The sequence below is a fragment of the Pogona vitticeps genome, chromosome 3, assembly GCF_051106095.1.
Source record: "Pogona vitticeps strain Pit_001003342236 chromosome 3, PviZW2.1, whole genome shotgun sequence".
NCBI classification, from domain to species: domain Eukaryota; kingdom Metazoa; phylum Chordata; class Lepidosauria; order Squamata; family Agamidae; genus Pogona; species Pogona vitticeps.
In genome coordinates this window covers 112,073,514-112,094,872 of record NC_135785.1, presented here as the reverse complement: position 1 = coordinate 112,094,872, position 21,359 = coordinate 112,073,514, and the positions used below count along the sequence as shown (strand labels likewise).

The 21,359-nt window shown below is 40.6% G+C and overlaps 1 protein-coding gene and 1 long non-coding RNA gene across 33 annotated transcripts in view; one reads left to right on the top strand and one right to left on the bottom strand.

The window, feature by feature from the left end:
* Positions 1-21,359, bottom strand: part of KCNMA1 (potassium calcium-activated channel subfamily M alpha 1) — a 668,230-nt gene that overhangs the window by 33,620 nt on the left and 613,251 nt on the right. For 17 of the 32 annotated variants that reach the window (XR_013543877.1, XR_013543878.1, XM_072995024.2 and 14 more), the window contains one exon: positions 3,418-3,531. Coding sequence is in view for 30 of the 32 variants with exons in the window: in XM_072995024.2 (XP_072851125.2) it covers positions 3,418-3,531 (114 nt within the window). In the remaining 2 variants the exon portion in view is untranslated. Of the gene's footprint in view, positions 1-2,347; positions 2,432-3,417; positions 3,532-21,359 lie in introns of all 32 variants that reach the window. The other 15 variants (XM_072995020.2, XM_078391063.1, XM_078391065.1 and 12 more) reach the window with 1 other exon arrangement.
* Positions 167-19,845, top strand: LOC144588360 (uncharacterized). The gene is made up of 2 exons (XR_013543880.1): positions 167-265; positions 19,667-19,845. It is a non-coding gene; the product is annotated as an uncharacterized LOC144588360 (long non-coding RNA).

Here is a 21,359-nt window from a genome sequence, read left to right as displayed (position 1 = left end):
AATACCAGATGCAAGTGCCAAACCATGTGGCAACACTGTATATCATCTTTATATCCCTACAGGGCTTCTGTCTCAAACAAAACCAGTTTGTATCAATTAATCCACATTTGGAAGGACTGTGTTATGATTTTGGTGTCCCTAAAATTATTTTTCACTTTGCAGAGCACTGAGCACAAGGAGGCATCTGACTCATCACCCATGCAAGGATCCCAATGCAGACCCCCTGCATTATGGAACTATACAACAATTTACTTGTGCTGAATAGGTAATGAAATTTGGCTTTTGGTCCTTCCAGTGTGGATGTGTGTTTGGATTCTAGCAAATGATTGGTGGTGGTAGCTTTGAAGTTCTTGATCACACTTTCTCCGGCTACTATGATTTCAGGCAATACTATTGTACTAATGTACAGCTTTTGTTTTCTGTACAATAATAAGCACTGGGAAGATGGTAAAGAGAGGGTGCATAAAGAAAGAAGCAATATGTTTGACTACATGAACTGGCCTGCAGCTAGAAGCTATGGGCAGAACTGAGGTTTAAAGTACATGGTGTGTTAAAGTACATGCTTTGTAACATACAACTGAGCCTCCCTTTCTTCTTTTTCTTATGGGATACAGAGATCTTCAACACAAGGGGAGGGGGCTCCACTCATGATACTGGAAGCTATTATTCCATTATTTCAACCCCTACACCTGAAAAGCACAAATTAAGCTGGTAGGTCAGACTAGTGTGATCAGAGATTTAGTGATGTTGCATGTGGGGAAGGGGGAAGAGTGGTTCGCTATCATTCTGATTGCTATCAGAAAGGCTGTACATTTACTTATGAGTAAAGAAGAAGGCACATCAGCTGTCATCAGACAGCACATTACCTATCCCTCTAATTAAACTTAGACTCCCTAAAACCATCTACTTTGCTGCAGCTAGTTTAGAATAATGCTTCTTATAGCCAATGAATATAAAAAGTAAATCTATACTAATAACACTGTCTTGCTTAATAGTCTCTCCCCCCTCCATCTGTTTGTTTGTTTGCTTGCTTATTTATTTATTTATTGGGAAGCAGCCACTGTTTGAAAGAAGGCATTTCACCTTAAGAATGTACCTCTGGGAATGACAGGACTTATTCTCAAGTGATAAATTAAACCAAGGCACAAATCTTCAGTAACGTTTTATATTCCACTGGCAGACTTTTAAGATTAATAACTCACATGTGGCTAATACCCAACACAAAAGCTTTGCCACCTGTTACGTAAGAGCCTCGTGGCGCAGTGGTTAAAACGCTGTACTGCAGCTAAAACTGTGCTCACGACCTGGGGTTCAAATCCCAGGTAGCCGGCTCAAGGTTGACTCAGCCTTCCATCCTTCCGAGGTCGGTAAAATGAGTACCCAGCTTGCTGGGGGGGGCAATGTGTAGCCTGTATAATTAAAAATTGTAAACCGCCCGGAGAGTGCTTGTAGCGCTATGGGGCGGTATATAAGTCCAATAAATAAATAAATAAATAAATAAATAAATAAATAAATAAATAAATAAATAAATAAATAAATAAATAAATAAATAAATACATGGTGACAATTTCAGAGTCACAGCAGAATCTCATAGAAGCACTGCAAGGGTAAGTCTTGGCTCAGACCTCAATAGCTTTATCTTCATGTCTAAGTTCTCCTGCTGGGATTTGTATGAAAGGCTCCTTGGCAAAATAGAGCATGGGTGGGATTGGTTTAAGAGTTCAGAGCTTCATCACAGGATGCGTTAATCAAAAACTCACTTTTCTGAAGAAGGCTGCAAAGGAGCTTAGCTAGTTTCAGGGCTTCAGAAATCTATGTGTCTGAGTGAAAACTTGGTCTCCAAACCAACCAACCAAACACAACAAGCAAAGAAGCAGCTTAAGGGTAGGTGTGATACTGGGTTGTGTTTTTTTTTTCTTCAGTTTTCCTTCTTCTAAAAGGATATTCTAAAATATTGTTTATTTGTACCTTAACTCCTCTGAGAGCTGTTAAGACACATCAATCAAATTGACAGGTGTCTAGAATGAAAAGGAAAGTAAGAAAAGTGGGGGGGGGGGGGGAAAGGGTCTAGACCAAAGAAAAATGAATTGGTGTGAAGATGCTATGGAAACAGCCAGCAGGTCAGACGAGCGTGATCAAAGATTTACTGATGCTGCATGTGGAAAAAAAAAATCATTAAGGAAAGCCAGAACAAGACAGTCGATTTCAGCTGGAATCACAAATAAAACACATTCAAAGCAGTGCCATGAGGGTAGCCCCCTCTGATAAATAAAAGAGAAAGCTGATGAAGGAAGAAACAACAATAAAACAAAAGACAGTTGATGTGAAGGAAAAAGGCACTTCTTACCCAGTTCAGTTATCATTAGAATGTGAGTTCCACTGTTTTTTTCCTGACTGATTGAAACCAAAGGCAGAAGTTTGCCAGGCTTAGCTAATAAGTGTTTAGGAGAGGATTGGGGGTTGGGGGGGGGGGGAAGAAGGCACAGAAAGAGAATAAAGTAAGGGAGTAAGACAGGTAAGGTCTAAAACTAAGTGGAAAGAAAATAAAAGGACAAAAGGACTACAAATCAAGCTTGTCTTTACCACGAGAAACAGAATGGCTTTCAAGCTTCACACAGCTTGACAGCAGTCACTAGCTAATGCCATGGCAGAAATGGAGACAAGCAAACAGTCATCACCCTCTTCATGAATGCACTCCCTGTGCCATGGCAGCACAAATTAGTAATTAATTTGTTAGCACAAGGGAATAGGAGGGGATTAACAAGTTAATCCTTATCACCCATTAGGATGCAAACAGCAAGGTTTCTGGCTGCCTCTTCTCTGTAATGAGCAGCCACATGCACTTGGATATCCCAGCTCAGAATCTGCCCATAATGGGCCCTGAAGCACAGGGAGCAACTGCAAGAGTGGTCCTCTGCTAGGGGCTGCAGTCTTTTCTAACCCCACCCCTCCATGCCTTGGTGTGGGTTTGCTGGTAGTCAAAGAGAAACTGTAGTGTTAACAGGATGGGAAAGCATGTATGCTTCCCCAGCCATATCCCAAACCCCACAGCCTGTCCCACCTATGTCGCAGGTTGGCTGTCCAAATGCAGCAGAATACTCTGGCATACAACTTTGTATTACAATAATGGTCACTATGGACCTCCCTAAGCGTTATTTGCCCCTTCTTTCTTACAAAGCAGTTCACGGGCTTATGGACCAAATTCCAATATGTTGATGAGAAAACCTATGTTAATACTTTGAAGAGACAGCCTCCCTTGTTATTATTATTTTTTTCCTTCACAAGAATAGTTCTGAACCAGTAAGTTAAAGGAAGGGGGCTATGAAATGTATCCATTTCCTTAATCTGTGAAAGACTGAAAAGAAAATTGACACAAAAGTGAACGTAAGAAGAAACATAGCCTTTAATTTTTCTTACCTAACTCTGTTATGATAGGGATATCAATTCCTGTTGTAATGGAGGGTTGACGTAGGAGGCCGTGAACTGGGCTGTTGTCTGGTGATGACCTGTCCATTCCTGGTGGTGAAAATCCTAGGAAGAAATCGTATCAGCAGTTTAGAGGGCATATAAGACTACCTAAATTACAAAGGAAAGGGGGGGGGGGAGAGAGAGCAGGACAGCAAACTTATGGGAATTTCTCACTGAAAGGAAACAAAATATACTTCAAATATAGTTCTTTTACAACTAAAATCTAAAATAGCAACTAGAAAAGGCATGAAACTAAACAGCAGATCTATGGGCAGTGGTCAGTCCAGATGAAACCGTTGTCTGGGAATGGATGCATTGGCAGTGTTAACCCTTTGCTCTTCACTGTGGCCCCAATCTAGATGCCAACCTGCTATTTTCATAGGAATAAAAGTTCCCACTCAGGCTAATAGGAGCTTTTCCTCCTGTGGAAACATTAGATGTGTATGTATGGTGGGGCAGAATATACATAATTTAGACAAAAATTAAAGCAAAGGAAAGGGTTAATATCTCCAGGTCAAGACTGTGTCCTTTGCACCTCTAATTTATTTCACCTAATTGCTAACTGTATGAAAGGAATATCATCCAACCTGGTACTGAGAATTATTAGGAGTAAGAAGGCAGCATGGATATTTCCTGATCACCATATGATGGATCAGAAATTATACCTGCTAAATTGGAATGCAAATGAATGCTTAGCAGTTACTTAAGTGGCAAATGCTATGGGGATTAAGTCATAAAACAGAAGATCATCTCAACATGTGTTCCCAGTGTTTAATTGATGCTCAGCTGAGGCAAAACTTGTGAATTGGTGGGTTATTCTTCTCTCCTGTTTTATTAAGCTGTCTTCCTTCAGTTTGGGACTCATTAGATACCAGTGTCTCTTCAGCACAAAGTCCTTTCTGCAAGTTTCTGCTGGTGTGCCATCTGCAACTCTCACCAGAGTTATGCATGTGGTGGGAAGGCATAGTAATGTTTAACATGGGGCTATCTATGGAGAAAGACTGGGAATTCTGGTTCGTTCAAAACACAACTGCTAGACCGCTTGCAGGACCCAGATTTCAGAGCACACCTCATCAGTCCCGAAATGGCTACACTTGTTTCTTGTTCATTTCTGGACAAAATTCAAAGTGCTTGATTTTTTTTAAAAAAAATTAAAAATAAACAGACACACACACACACCTGTCTGTCTTCATTTAGGAAAGCTTATCAATAACATTTCAAAACTACATTCTACATGCTACACTCACAAATCCCTATGCATATCAAGAGGATTAGATAATAACCATGGGTTCTTGTCACACTAAATATAAGAATAAATTGCTTTTACATACAGTCTTGGGTGTACCTATAGACCCCCCAAACCCAAAGACTCAACCCAGATCAACTTTTCCTTGACATAACCCCGATATCAGATAACCTTTTGAAAAAAAATATGTATATACACTTTAAAAGACAGCAGACTACCATTGGTATGTACTAACAAACAAGCTGATTGCTCTACCGGTTTACAAGATGTCAGTACTTTGCATGTTTACGACTGAAATTAATAATGCCATTGCTGCTTTGAAAGTTGATTATCAATGTAATTGTTACCCTCTTCTTTCAATCTCACTGAGTCTCCACTCCATTAGCAGGTGGTCTGTCCATATGAACTTGCTGGCCTAACTATTATGCTTCATATGGCTGGAGAAATGTAGATGGAAACCCATGAAAAGCCACACTTAAGTAAAACTTTTCAGGCAAAACCCAAAGGAAAATAAAATAAAAATTTTAAAAAGACAAGAACCTGTGGCACCGTAAAGACTAACTATTGTATTTTAATGTGAGCTTTCATGGACAGCCCCACTTCTTTGGACATATCGGGTGAAACTGTGTGTCTCTGAGGCACCACAGTATTTTTGTTTTGGGATTTATTTATTTATTTTGTTTTTTTTACACAGTACGTGTGGAAACAGATTTATATGGCTACCTCACTGAAAACCATTAAGAACCTTAGAACTGTTGCTCAGTTGTTTTACAGAAAAATCTTGTCTCACAAAGGGTCTGTGGTTGCACTCATCAATCACGACTGTTCTCCAAAATGCCTTGTGAAACATGTAACTAACTCTGTAATTGTCATATTACAGGGCTAGTCCAGAGACCTTAAAAAGCTTACTGTTTTGGATTCCAACATACAGAAATCTGCAACAAACTTTGTCAGCTCTTTTCTAGACATGATTTCCATTAGTGAGCACAGGAAAGTGGCAGTATGCTTCTAATGTGTATTTCTGAGTAGGTGTTTCTGAGTCTCCTTTGTATAGGAGATAAAACTATGCCAAGCTATTGATGGTTAAAGCCTTTTATAACTCGAGAGCATCGTAACTGGACGATCACCTCCCTCCACACAGTCCTATCCTGATTGTAACATCTCCTTCTTAGTTCTTCTCTGTGTGCCCCTGCCAAGTAAGATGCAAAGAAGAGTCAAGGCATGCATGGCCTTTCCAACCTGATGGCACTCAACTGCACAATGACAACAGGACCAGCCCTACCATAATCCCTAATGAGGTGGTCACCTTACAAAGCAGAGTGCTGGCAGGTTGTGTCTCTGTGGGGCAAGCCCACTACTGGCATTCACTTACTGCTGCTAGAGCCAGAGAGCCTTTGCTTTGCCGTCTTGTCTCCAGAGTGTTGCTGCTTGTGCCAAGGCACTGTGGAAGGAGTGACCAATAAAATAAAAATAAAATAGTGAAAATTTAAAAAAAAATGGCCTGGTGGGCAGCACAGCATTACATGTATTACTCCCATAGCTTGAAGCAAGAAGAAAAGTGCTCGCCCCCATGTCACCACCCCTCACCAATCTATGATTTACACTGTTTATTATTTTGATTATAGGGCCCCCAGAATATTTCTGATTATTGGAGTAATCAGTATATTTTGTAAGGATTTAAAGCAAATTCAGATAAAGTTGGCTATGTCATGTCATGCTATGCCGTATTGTTTAGAAACATATTTTCAGATTAAATTATTTCCCAATATGATTGATAATAGTAACACAACATAAGTTCATAAAAAACATTAAATATTCTAATAATATCACATAGGAGTCCCAAAAGAAGAACCTGTAAATCAAATATCAGCTAAAATGGCGAGACGAAAATAAGAGCGGTAAATAGAAACAAAATTAAAGTATCAAAAGCAAACAAATCAATTTAGAGTACCACAAGTTGATAAGAACAAAAATGTATGTATTGCCTACCCAAAAGGCAGCAAGGAAAGGTTTAAACTTATTTCTTTGGAGAGGAGATTCCAAGAATAATAAGTCTCACCAACAACCAGAAAAGTGAGCATCAGATGCCAATCTTAATGCTGAGGCAGCAGTTTTTAACTTGGTCTCTTCATATAGTCAGATCCAATGGCATTTAGATTCTTTGGTTGCTTAGATTCTTTATTTACACTTTAACTTGTTTAGGTTCTTTATTTACACCTTAACTTCAGGTTGGAAACAAATAAGAAGCCAAGGCCACTGACACAGAATATGTCCAAAGGGATCAAAACTCCTAAATCCTGCAAGTACAATCACTGCTACATTTTACGCTAGCTGATGTCACCAAGACCCTTGTAGAAAGAAAGCATCATGGTTGTCCAGCCTGGAACTAGCCAATGCTTATCCACACTATGTACAGATCTGCTTCCTCCAGCTAAGGCTGCAATTGACAATGTACTGTAGCTGAAGCCATTTAAAAACACTCCTAGTTGCAGATGATGCCTCTATCAAGCAAGAACTGCTTCCAGACTGTGTTGTTGCCCCTTCAAAGGGAGTGCCATCCTGTCTGAAACCAATTGTGCATCAACATCTAAATGAGCAGATTTCCCCACCCATCCACAATACTACTGTGTTGTTTGGATGAAGCTGTGCCCACCGTAATTTTATTATCTGGATTGATATTCCATTTGTATGTCCCCATCTATTGACAATTACCCAATACAGTATCTGTTTGGGATTTTCAGTCTCCTTGAGATTAGAAGATTTCTATACTGATGACAGTTCAGCTACAATAATTTCACACAGTGGTTTCTTACAGATGTTAAAATGCACCAAGGAAACATCAGGCACCAGAAAGACCAATAAAACCCAAAGCCAGTGGAATCTGGAATTATTACAGGGCATCTGGAATTATTAGGGCAGAAGTACCTCGGCATCAGTTTTGGACCATTTCTCACAAGAAAGACTGGGCCGAGTTCAACACGGTGCTCTCAAATCGCAAGCATTAGAGAAAGGATACCATGCTTATTGGTATGGAGGTACACTTTGCCTGTTCAGTCCTTTGCATATTAAATAAGAAGTCTCCTCCAGAGTGTTCTGGAGTTGACAAGACCTAACTCACCCCTGCCCTCTTCTGAGAAACAGCAGAGTGGATACTTGGAATAGTTACCTAAGCAACAGGACCAAAATGTAGCATTTTCAAAAGCTGTTTTATCATTGCCTATTTAAAAGGTGCTTACCAAAGCTGATACCTATCAAGACAGACCAACTCTGGCCATTTATAAAAGCTGTGGTGAACCAAGATCCGAAAAGCAGGTAGCTGATCTATTCAGTAACGCAATATATGGCTGCAGTATATATTTGTGTGGGTTCCTCCTACTGATTGTACATGCTCAGGCCCTCTATAGCATTCATGGAAGGAAAGCTGGCATTGTTGTCTGTAAATCACTTTTTTAAAGGATCAGCATCATCACCATCATCATTACTGGTAGTAGCTGTAGTATCCTAGAAATGTGAAATGGCAAAAAGAACCGCCACTCTTGCTCCAGACTCCAGGAACATCCTCCTTTCACCATGCTTTCTACCATGTCATAAATTTTAGATGCAGTCTATTTTCTTCCTTCAGGGAAAAAAAAAAGTGACGGAAACCTAAACTGTTTTATCACAACTTTCATTTGAAATTATGAAAAACTGCAAGTGACAGCTGTGTGAATTCAGTGAATGTGAAGTTTCTGAATTTCTTCAACTTGACAAGTAAACACCTTAAATCGGTAATGCTACATATGCATAATACATGGCCTGTATTTTGACATCCATCATCAAATGCTGACATGAGGAAATACTGATTTGTACATCAAGGAGCAGCACCCATAAAGCAAGAAGAAATTCAGGTCACAGGGTATTAGGAAAAGAGTATTTCATTACTCCACCAGAAACAGGCTAAGTCATGAGATGTAAGAGCTATTTGGGGAATGTGAAAAAGATTCTCTTCTACTGCACAGAGCCTTCCTTCATTCAGAAATGACACACTTTACACAAAACCCCATTTTCATTTGCCCAATAAGAGAGAAAACAGGCAACTGCTATTTTCAGTTTCCCTTTGATTCATAAAGCAGCCCCATGGCAATTATGAGATACAGTAGGCCTCTTCAATTCATAAACAGAGAATCCCAATGTTTGCAAGAGGGCATACAGTAGTGTGCAGCCCATCATTTCTCTGTCCCTGCCTCCCTCACATTCAATTTTCTTGGACTGAACAGGAAGGTCTGAAAGGGGCTTTTACATATGTTTAATTAATGGACATAGATGTTTCCCTGTGAACAGGAATCTGGGATTATCAGGGCTCCTCTTACATCATAGTGACATAGAAGTGCACTTCAGGCCTCCCTGACCAACAGAAGACACCTGAAAGGGGGATGACTGGATCTGTGTGCATGTGGACTTTTATACAGTGGGCATACCTACCTTCTTTCATCTTACTGTCTTGTACATCCTAAAACGCTTATCCTGAAGGCTAGGGACTCTGACCAATGGTGAAAGAGAAAAGTGGTTATAACGGTCATTTCCTTTGTGCAAGCAGAGATATCTCCAATCATACCAAAGGTCTTTGGCTCTAACCATTAATAATAAAAGCCATCTTTGTTGTTCAGTCCCAGTAATAGCAATTTAGTAAATCTAAACAGATTTAACCATAATTTCTTCTCCACCCAAGCTTCAGTAGATTCATACGCTGTTTAAAAACCACTATGTCCCACAACTTCATGTTTATCAATGCTGAAAGGGCATCTAAGTTCATAGACACTCCTATAAATATACCTTTAGCATATACCTTCAGCAAGGATTCAGCCCTGTTTCATACCACTATCATTCAGTGAGCAGGAAAACAAAGTTTTACTGGCTGGTCGCACAGAGTACACACAGAGATTCGGTTAACCCACCATCAAGGGGCAATGAACTCTAGAGCAGAGTGCTCCTTAACTCTTTAAGTCTGCACAGTAGACACACTATTTCTGTGGAGATGCATACAGGAGTTGTGTATTTAGCCTGTGTGGAAATTACTGCTTCCCAAACTAAATTTAAACAGATAACTAGTTTAAGAGGTATATTTTGCTCTTTGTTGTTCCTTACATGCCACCTTCCTATATACACCTACACTGTAATAAATGTTTTTGAAAAGATAGTGTAAGTGATTGATTCTAGAGAATGTTGAAACATACACCAGACACATTCAAAAAATTCTAATATATTTTCCCCACTATGTAGTCAACACCCTGAGTGTGAAAATCAAGGAATTCAACCAAAGATAAACCAACAACAAACTTACATTTTATTTAAGATTCTTAAAATAAACAAACAGTAATTGAACTATTCATGTGATGATATACCAAACATTCAACAAGCCACCACATTTCAAAGCAACTTCAGAAGTTAATAAGAGCAGTAAGAATCTGTAAATAACTTAGGAAAATCAGCCATCCAAGTCTAGACTGATTTCCCTTCCCAAACGCATTCACGTTCAATGGTAACACACTTGGCTTCTTTCTTATAGCCTTCCTGCTTTCAACTCAGTTTCTTTGTCTGATCCTTCTACAACATCTCCCACTTCAGTTTTGTGATATTTTCTTCTTTCTTTGATAATATAACCTCTGTACTCCTCTTCTCAACCACTTAACCAATCAGAAAGGTAACAGAGTTTTTCTAAGGGTCCGGTTGCCAAAATAATGGTTTCTTCTCCTTCTAACTAAAGCCATGTTCACACCAGCGAAATGTCCCCCATTTTTCTCATGTCTTTTAACTGCTGGGAGGTCAAGCATTTTGTCACATGTCTTATATCCTGGGATATGCATCTTGATGAATTTTTAAAGCACCACAACAGTTAACAAAATTGGATGTGCTATGTGAGGCTACACCTTGGTAACGAAACAGATCCCTTCCTGTTTTTTTTTGTGCGAGTCACAGGAAGACGGAAAGGGGAACAAAACCTGCAAACCTTCGACTTGGCAGTTGGGCACCTGCGAAAGCACTGGGGATGGGATCTGAAAAGGACAGAGAGGGAAAGAAAACAGGCAAGGCTGGGCACTTTCCAGTCCAAGATGCCCACACTGAGGGGGGTGGGGAACAGGTCCTTTTCCCACAGCCTTTCTGCTCTGCTTCTCTCATTACTGGATGTGGCAAAGGGCCAGGATCCAGGGGAGCAGTCAGGACTTGATAGGCTTTTTGGGGTTGGGGAGTGTCATTCCATACACAGCCCTTGAGTGTGTCTCATGCTCACGTGTACACACACTCTCTCTCTCTCTCTCTCACACACACACACACACACACACACACACACACACACACACAGAGAGAGAGAGAGAGAGAGAGAGAGACAGCTGTGCTAGAAGGTGAGAAGGCAGTGTGATTGGCTGTCAGTTACCCAATGGGGGGGGGGGACTTTCTACACACACATATACACCATACAAAACTCAGCCCGAAGCAATGCCTGCCCCACTCCAGGCAGGAGTCAGGAAACCTCTGAGAGCTGCTCCTGATGCTACTTGCCTGGCTCAACACATGCAGGTGACTCTTTGCTTGTGAAGCTGGTGAGAGTATTTGCCCCAGTCCTGCCCCAGTCCTGCCCCTCCTCAGTGCCTCAGATCTTGGCTGCAGAGCCTGCAGCTGTGGTGGCAAAGGGCAGCTGGAGCTTATGGAGGGCGGGAGGGGAAAACTGTGCACAGGAAACGAGTGGCAGGGGAGGGTCTGACTCTGAGGCTGCAATGTGAATGGGGAGCTCAGAGATGAGGGAAACGTCTGGTAGAGACTGCCAGGATTCTCAGAGTGCATGGCCAGGATTGTCTTGGAAGAGAGCATTTGACAGGAGTTAACTGACGCAGCAACACAAAAAAACGCCACAACAAAAAAGTAGAAGTCCTGAGCTGAATGAGAAAGGATCCTCAGTTAGCACGCTCGGCGGGCAAATGATTCACTAATGTTTGTGCATGATGTGAATACAAATATATGTTATAATCTCAGTAGGGGTAAGGAAGGCAACATTTTGGTGGTGTGACTTAGCTTAAGTGTGCTGTCAGACAGGCATTTAGTCTGCTGTTTGGTCGGAATCACAAAATGAGAAGGCTGATGGGCTTTGTGATGATCACCAGACAATTAGGATAGCAAATAGTCTCTTAGAGATAGACATTAAAGAAGTAAGCCACACACAGGGATGTCTGCCAGCAGTGCTCCTGGTGGGCAGCTAGTAGAAGAGGCAGAATGACACCGAATGGGTTCCCAAGGATCTCTGCCCAACGAATTCTGCCCTGCCCCCAGGACAACTGTGCTTTTATTAACCCTACAAGCTCATAGATAGTGGACAGTATACAGATAGGTTACAGAGTTCAGACAGGACAATGGTTACATCATGCCATTATAATCGGCCTAAGGAAAGGCTTTATGTAAGCTCTCTAGCACCTATAAGAAAGAAGAAGAATGGTGGGCAGTCATGCCCCTCAGAAGCAGCTGTAGACGTCATCCAGGAGGGTTTGCCCTCTACTGTAGATTAAGCCAGCAGCTTAGCAACCTTGGGAATGGCACCCCCACATGGTCTATTGTGGGTATGGAGTGGTTTGCTGCTTTTTGAGCCCCTCTTGGGGGGTTCTACTTTTCTGGTGCAAGTAGGATCACTCTGTTTTGGTCCATTTCCAGCCTTGCTGCAGATTTGGCTGTGGGCTCGCTTTGGTTGACAGCTGCTCATAGCCAAACCTGGGCAAGTTTGCTTTGGTTGACAGCTACAAGATTCACCTTCAGCAGGAGGCAAGTTCTAGACAGGACGTTTAAGATACATGCAAGAAAAGGGGGGGGGGGAGTATTCTTTGTTGGCCTTTCTGGTTTGTGGAAGAGCAGAGGAAGTGTTAACTTGCCAATATCCTGAAGCTGGTCTCTTCTTAAGCCACTTCATGATATGACAAATTGACAGCTAGGCCAAATAGGGTTGCTTAAGGCCAACTGAATGCAAGGATTGCACCAAATGGTATACTGCACATTTACCTAACCCTAAGCAACCCTATTTACCTCACACAAGCCTGCTCCAGAATTACCCGTGTCAACAAGACCTAATTTTTCATTACCCAGGCTTACTTGACTCTTCTCTAATCTTTTCACCCTGCTGGGAAAAATAGCACCTAACCAGAAAACAATAATTTTCTAACAAAGAACAACACTTAAGATTTCCTCTTCATTTTTGAGTTGTGGAGTTCCCATGCATTAGCAGAGATTCTTAACCAAAGCCAAATACCTAAATAATTGAGAGGTATTAAAGAAGTTCATGAATATTTGCAAAATTTCTCAGGAAAGTTGCATGCATCACTGGAAAAATAAATTTCTGGAGGATTTCTGGACAAAGAGAGGAGGCTAAGGAAACACACTAAATTTGGACTGCCTCTGATGTCGCATCAATTGTCTCTAGCTGTACCAGTATCACCATGGGGCCCAGCAGAGTGGGGACAGGATTTCCTGCTGTAGTTGTAGGCTGCAGTTTTTTTTCCTACCCTTGACACAGAATAATTCAAGGGAAGCTATTGACCAGTCTATGGCAACAACATCCATGATTTTGCCTAACTCCCAGAAACCACATCCTACAGTGCTAACTGTCAGAGATTCGGGGAGCTGTAGTCAATGTCTGTGACCCTTTGTTTTCGAGTACTGATGAGGACTTCCCTATTTTCCAATATAAAAATGAATATGAAACATATATCCAGGTTTTTGCAATTGATGCCACTAACTTAGAAACTCTTATCCAAACTCGATTTGATTTGTTGATGCAAGTTACTGGTAAATTTTAAGTGAAATCCTATGCACATCTAATTGCAGTCTTATTTGCTGAATCCATTTATATTCCGCCACTGAATTCAAGGTGTTCCCAGGTGGCAGGCATTGCCCAATTGGCCACTGACCGGACCCAGACCTGTTTAGCTTCAGCAAGGTTGCATGCTACCTTTTGCACCCTCAGCAAATGCCCTGAGAACAGTCCTGCTGTCAAGTAAGCATGGCCTCTGCTGACCTGTTCAAATAAATTAAATTGTGTCGTGACATTTGCTGAGATAGGTTGTCAGTTAGGTGTAACATGGAAAGTTTGCTGTTAAATAAGGTATCTTCAAACACTAGTTGGGATATGTTCTATATGTTCCTTCTCTGTTTTCAGTAGACAGGAAGAGGAGAGAGGAAAAAGTTAGGTAAAAATAAAAATAAAAACATCAGTGTAGACAAAGAAACGCCCCCTCCCAGCAAAAAAACCAAACCAAACCAAAACAAAAACCCAAACCCAATCCATTTTGTTAAGTAAATGTAGAAATGCTGTTGAACACATGATTGGCAACTGCTGAAACATAAATTATAAAAACTTCCCATTGCCACTTATGGGGAAATTATGCAGATTAGAATTTGATTAGGCTTATTTCATGAGACTCAATTTGGACTTTTAATCTATTAAGCTCCAATAAACGAGGAAAGTGAATAGCTCCCCTGAGCAGTAGCTGTAATAACCACAGCAGTCCCCCCTTTAGAATATGTATTCCAACAATTTCTGTAGGAGATGAAGTTAACAGAAATTCCAAGTCTCTGAGTACAATTACTTCTTAACCAGTGTGAAAATGTCAGCTGTACAGAGTAAGGGGAATGGAACCTACCAATGTGCTTAAATAGCATCTGTATGGATTCCAGCATTCATCACATTTGGTGACACGGCAGCCTTCCCCCCTCCATTTTGATCATGTTGATGTATGCATTTGATAATCCAGGAAGGTGTCTATGAAGGGACAATCCGCATTTTGCACTGCACTGCCCATGAGGGACTCATGGGTTAGCTGATGCCATAGTACCTATAAGCACTGCCATATTGTTTGGACATGTAGAATTTTGCCTTCTGTCACAGCCCTGAATGGCTCTTTATTTACCTTGAAAGGTGCAATCTAGAGCCTCCTGGGGGTGGCGACTAAAGCTGTTTCCTGTCTCTGGTGCTGCTACCAAGATGTGGATGCCCCTTCCAAGGGATGCTAGATGAAGCTAGACTAAGGTGCTACATTCCCTGTTCTTTGTATACCAGAGTAATTTTTTTTAATTCAGGCAGACAGGCTATTAATAGATGAGTGCTGTAGTTTTCTTACTGATGTGTTTTAAACTTCATTTTCATTTAACTATATTATAATATTTTAATTTGTTTTGCTTTGGTGTCTGTACTAGAAATGTGTATCTTTCAGCCTCTTGCTCTAAGGGTGTAACTACACAACAGGAAAAAAATGTGAAGTGGCCCGCTGTGAAGTTGCACTTGGGAAGTTGGGATTTCCCAGGTGAATTTGCTTTAGCAAATGTCCCTCATGGGCAGTGCAGTGCAAAATGCAGATTGCCACTTCATACAGATGCTATTTAAGCACATTGCTAGGTTCCATTCCCCTTACTCTGTACAGCTGACATTTTCACACTGGTTAAGAAATAATTGTACTCAGAGCAAGCAGAGAGAGCAGAGGAAATTGCCAGCCTGTACTTGCTAGTATCTTGTTAAGATGGCTCTATTGCAATAATCCAGATGTGCAGGAGGCCCAGCTACTGTAGAGCTATCTTAACAAGCTGCAAACAAGGGGTTACTTCTGATTTCCTCCTCTTTGCTGATTTCCTCCTTGTTCATGTTTTTTTGGCCTCCTAACTGCACTAGTGCACCAGCACTAGCACCAAGCCTTTAAAAAAAAAAAGGAGACAACACTGTCTCCTTTTTAAAAAAGGAGACAAATTGGTGCTCAGCTGAGGGAAACTCACAGCCCCACAAGAATTTCTTTGCTTCCTCTCTCTTCCCAACCTCTGGTCACATCTTGCATCAGCTCAAGCATTGCCTGAATCAATGCAATTGTATTCAACTTTTTTAAAAAGTAGAACCCAGCGATGGAGGAGAAAAGTGTGAATTGGAGGGAAGAACTCTGGGTTGAATCATGTTGACTTTTGCATCATGTAGTCAATGGAAAATAATGCAAATCAAGTCATCCCAATGTGGAGCATTTCCCACATTATTTGACAATATAGTCACACACTCAGTGAGAAACCAAGAACAAAAAAAACCCTCTTTTCCTCACAATGAGATTTCACTGTGTGCAGCTGTTTTCTTCATCTTCCTCTGAGAATTTTCAAAATAAATCTTACAGGATTTTTTGGGTTGTGTTGTGATTAGAGATGATGGTTCTATCCTTTGAATGAACAGGAGTTCACCACTTCCAAGCCCCACTTCCTCTGGTGGGTGCCCACTCAGAGGCAGCTCCCAGTTGGACAGGAAAGCCGGGGTTCTGGTCTTAGTGGGTGCCCACTGTAGGAGTTGGGGCTGTGAACTACCAAACACCTGTTCGTCCAAAGGACAAACTGGCACAACTGCTGTACCAGTGGTTCATGTCCATCTCTAGTTGTGATCCATACCAGTTGTTGCTGAATTGATAGAATTTCTGGGCAAAAAGACATATTTCTAATAAAAGATTATCTGGAAAGGGCATTGCACTTTGCAGAACATGGCACAAAAGAATCCATGAGAAAGAAAACAAATAAACAGTAAAATGAGACCACGGTTTTATTCTGATGGGAAACTGTCAAATCAAGGTCAAAGTGAGAAAACAGCTGAGATCAAGAAAGTCTAGAAGTACTCTCTGTGGTGGTGGCTACTACACATCCCATTACTTTTACAGACTTTGAAAAGAAAGGAATTTTAAGTTGGGCTATTTTTTTTTTATTGTCATAAACTTAATCCATTCCCCCTCCCCATGCTGAAAACGTGTCCCATCAATCAAAGATCTCCTCCCCATCATCTCCACAAAACTTCTGAATATTTGGTTGAGATAGGTATTCTGGTACATTCTACCCAAGTCAAAATTTACCTCAAACATAAAAGAATGTCTACACATTCTTTTATTTAGCATATCTCTACTGGAATAAGCCAAACTAGAATATCTGCAATACAGTATGGAAATGAACTAATAGTAAAAAAAAAAAGGGGGGGGAGGATAGGATTTGTAGACCATTAGGGCTTGGAGGCATGTGGATTAGGTGGAGATGGTGAATTGATCTCACCCCAAAATTATGGGGGCAGCTGCCACAGGCATCTTTCTCAAGCTGATTACACCAGTAGGGAAGCTTGAAAGCATCCTCATTGCAATGGAAATGAAGAATGTGAATACATTTGGGCATCCCTTGGGTAACAACAGTACCCTGTCAGCTGATCCCTCCACTCCAGAAGCACCAACATGTAGCTTTATGAACACCACTGGATGAGTGACTTTATGGCTTTGACAATGACTTGCAAACTGCCACCAATAACAAAAGAGCCATTGTCAGGGCCAAAGCTTAATATTAATTTCTGTTAGCATAGAGAGCTTGTCAACACCTGAAGAGCTACTGCTGGACACATTCTTGTTTTTGTACTTTGTATTCAAGAAATGCATAGAGACAGCCATCAGCAATGGCCCAAAATATCTGGCATGAGACTCACAATTGAGAGACTTCATAAACAACACAGAAGCACTATATTAGTCAAGCTTGACCTCCAAATACCATCTACTGCTGTCACAGAACAAGAACAATACTAATAACAAGACTAAGTAATTCCATGGTGTCCTTCATTTATAAACCACCTAATGCAATTTTTTCTTCTTTAAAAAACAGGTAAAACATTTTGGCACCCTAACAAAAAAGCAGCCACCCTAATTTCTTTGATAATTGTCTTGACTCTCTCAAGCTTCCAGAATTTGGATAAAGGCATGATTGACTGCTGTTTTGAAACCTGGTAAAGAGCCCATACACCTCCAAACATTCAGGCTGATCTCAGTACTTTGTCATCTGTAGAAAGCCCTGGAAAACCAATTCTTAGCCATCTAAGGGAAACAGCTGAACCACTTTTCATCTCACAACAGGCTGGCTTTAGACCTGGTAAGAATTGTATAGCACAAACCCTACATTTAACAGAACACACTGAGGATGGCTTTGAAATTAGGAAGATCACTGTAGCTTTTGTTGACCTCTCAATTGCCTTTGCCACTGCTCATTATAAAATACTACTGCAAAAACTGTATAATCTAACTAAGGGTTCTTAATAAGCTAATTAAAATATAGAGGCCCTTTTGCAAAATCACAATTTTTTCATTAACTGTCAGGGATAACACGTACTGATTCCTGTTTTGTTTAACATCTCCACCAATTAGTGGTCACTTCCTCAAGGTACCACAAGTTTTATTTATGCTGACAATCTTGCACTTGCTGTTTAGCTGAACACCTTTTGGATGGTAGAACATATTTTAATAGATGCATTAGAAGAACTTGGTGCAAATTACCCCTTTTTAAAAAAAATACAGTGTCCTACTAGGCTTCCATGGAGTGGAACGTCCTGCCAACACCCACTTCTGCAAGCATTGTCATTGTGTAGGCAGTGATATCCAAGAAGGCAACCTTGCCCTTTTTATAGAAGAGATGCACTCCTGTATTGTATCTCTTTATAGAGAAACAGGTGGGGTAGGAAAAAAAGTAAATAAACTGCTATGGTGGCAGGACTTTTTGCTCTATGGAAGCTTAATAGGTTGCTGGCCAAATGAGGGTGTCACAGTGCAGGAGAGATACCTCAGTGTCTGAATGGACACCTATCTGGATCTGCTAGTCCTGTAAGTGAACATAAAAATGGCTTAGCTTACATTCCTGACTTTCATTATAATCTTAAAGGAGCTAAATATTAACTGGGTACTTTCTAAGCAAACGTAACATCAAAACATTTCCTCATAACAGAAATTAAAACAGCACATAATATCTGCACAGCTTGCAAGAGATTGCAACAATGCTGTTTTCATATCTTTTTAGTAAGACAAAGAACACCAGAGAAACATTACGCTACGTTGCTCCTCACTGAAATACCTATTATGCCGCTGCCTTTCATTAAAATAAATACTTTTACAAGGACATATTATAAGGGCCATGGATTTATGTAACCTGATAATAGGTACAGCTTGATGGATAATAATGACTGTGATTATTGAGCAAGTGTTTCTTTATTATTATTATATAGGATGGCTAATCACTGGGTTCATTCGGAAATGATATCATTCCACAAATGTCAGTCAGCTGACACCTCTCTTTCCTGTATACACATTACCACTGGGGGCCTGTGGTTAATGGTCCTTTCTCAGCTATACTGTGAAAAGGAGAAAGGCTACCTGTATAGAAAGATATGAAAGCATCATTTTTGCAGCCTGTTTAATGAGCAGGGGCACAATCCCCTGGGCCAAGGTGCCATTTAAGGCTTCTAGAGGGGAAGCTGAGCCACTTTAATTGGAGGTGAAACAGGAGAAAAGATCCACAGCCAGTTTCAAAGGCCTTGTGCTGGATGCATTCAAGATCAAGCAGCAGGAAAAATATCCCAAACAACCCCTTCATTACCTTTCATGTAAGTATATTTGTAGATAGAGAAGAAAAACTTTGGATTCTTATTTTCCATCTTCTTTGGGACCTTAACTGGCTCTTCCGGTAGGAAATCCAGGGATGTTGACGGGCAGATGCCACCAACAACAACTCAGGTGAGCAACCAAGAGCAGAGTTTTCCAAGGACTCACATAGGGATATCCTCCATCTCCCCAAATACAGGAAATATTACTGGTCCTCTCAAAGGCCTTTTACATCCATGAACATTTCTTGCTTGCTTCACCAAATTTAATTCAGAAATCCACTATAGGTGATATTCAGTAGCACCACTAAATACTACCAATGTGTGAAAGCAGTGTGTTCTGAAAGTGAGTGCCTGTGCCCATTGATGTGCAGAACTGCAAAAAAGGCCGTACTCGCATGAGTCTACTCATAATAGGATCCTGTGGTGCTTGATCTCAGAAAATTCCAGTATGAACTGACTGGTTTCACAAATGCACAGACAGAATGTAGCTATTTGATTATTTCACTTGTGTACTTGTTGTTGCATAGGTCTTCCAGCAAGAAAATATTAGAATTGCTTGCATTTTGAGATAAAATGCATTTAGAAAAGTCCCAGTTGAGAGAAAATGCATTCAATTTAAAGGTGAGTAGTTTAAGGGGGAATACATGAAAAATGTGTCTACCTGCATATCTGAATGTAAAATATTCATGTGCAGACTTGAAAAACTGCAGATTAATTGGAAATGGGATGGGATGGATGCAAAATTAAACCTCCCAAAAATGATTCAAATCTTTTCTGGTGAGGGAAACTGTAAAATCTAGAAAGAGTCCAGGCATTCAACCTTCTAATCTGTAAAGGTCAAGGCAACAAAAAGCAGCAGTCATTGTTGTTTTCCACAGTTTGGCTTATTTGCTTTATTGCATTATTTATACCATTCCACTATTTTTGTTTCCTTGTTACAAGTACCATGATACCCCATCCTTTAAAAAAAAAAAAGTCTGGGGAGTAACAAAGCAGTTCTTCATCCTCCTCTGCCAGGATGGGACAAGTGAAGATTTACATCTCTAATATGCAGTGGAGTTGGCTGCTCTGGCCGTAACATGGAGAAGTGCAAAGAGAATGGGAAGGGTCATCTCGCTTACTTCTTTCATGAATGGTGTTTTGCAATATAACAAGCACAAGCAGTACTGCAAAATGTTTTCCCAGGAGCCAGAGACACCTAGTATCTGGAAAAATTTCATTTCCTAGGTCTGTTCTGCTCTGCATAGCAGGATAGTGGTTGTTGGAGGGAGAGATCTTGCGCCTACATCTTTCATCAGCAGCCACAAGGCAAGTCGGTACAAGGGAAAGAGAAAAAGATTTGGAGTTTCATGGCAATAGTAACCCCAATAGTGAGTTGCATAGATTGCTGAAAAATGTATTAAATATGATTAGTGGTAATATAATTATGGGATGCCTAGAACAATTCTGCAGTTCTTCATCCTTGTGTGTGAGCGTAAAACAAGCAAGCAAGCATTTACCTTTGTAAACATGAGTGCATTCCTTCCAGTTCCTCAAGTGCTCAAGCAACATTTTGTTTCTGTGCTTTCTTCTGTGAGTCCAGCAAAAATAATTTCTAAGACTATGTAAGAAATGCAGAAGTACTTCAGGAAAAAAAGACTAAGTAGGAGGGGAAAGACTTGCCCACTTCTAGCAGGCCCAACTTTAAAACAACCTGTAGCTGATGCTGCTGAAAATTGGAGTCTGTAGCTTACAAAGTCAAACAAATGCTTTACCAACTTGAGCCATGCTTAGCCCCAACCATCTGCAGCTTAAGGAGGCCATCGGCAGGAACCCCAGGTAGCAGGACTAGGAAAGATTTGAATGAAGCTTTGTACCCACTATCAGAGTAGGGAATGCTGGGCTAGATGGACAAATGGTCGAAATTTGGGCATGAAAAAGAATTTTCTTGGATTATCAAGTAGCATTTCCACACATCTTGAGACTTGTTGAGAGAAGACGTCATGCTTGCCTTGAGAATGTGCATATTTTAAAGGTGTACAAAGCATTTTGAAGATAAAAGTCATGGATTTGTAAACAATGTTAAAAAAAATGCATATGCCTTTCCATACAGAAAGGAAAATCCAAGTCTTGTAACTGTATACAAAACAAGGTCAGGCAGAAAAGGCTGGCGGGATTGACATGAAGTGCAGCAAACACAAGATTGAAATAATTTCACAACTCTAGTCTTATTTAATAAAT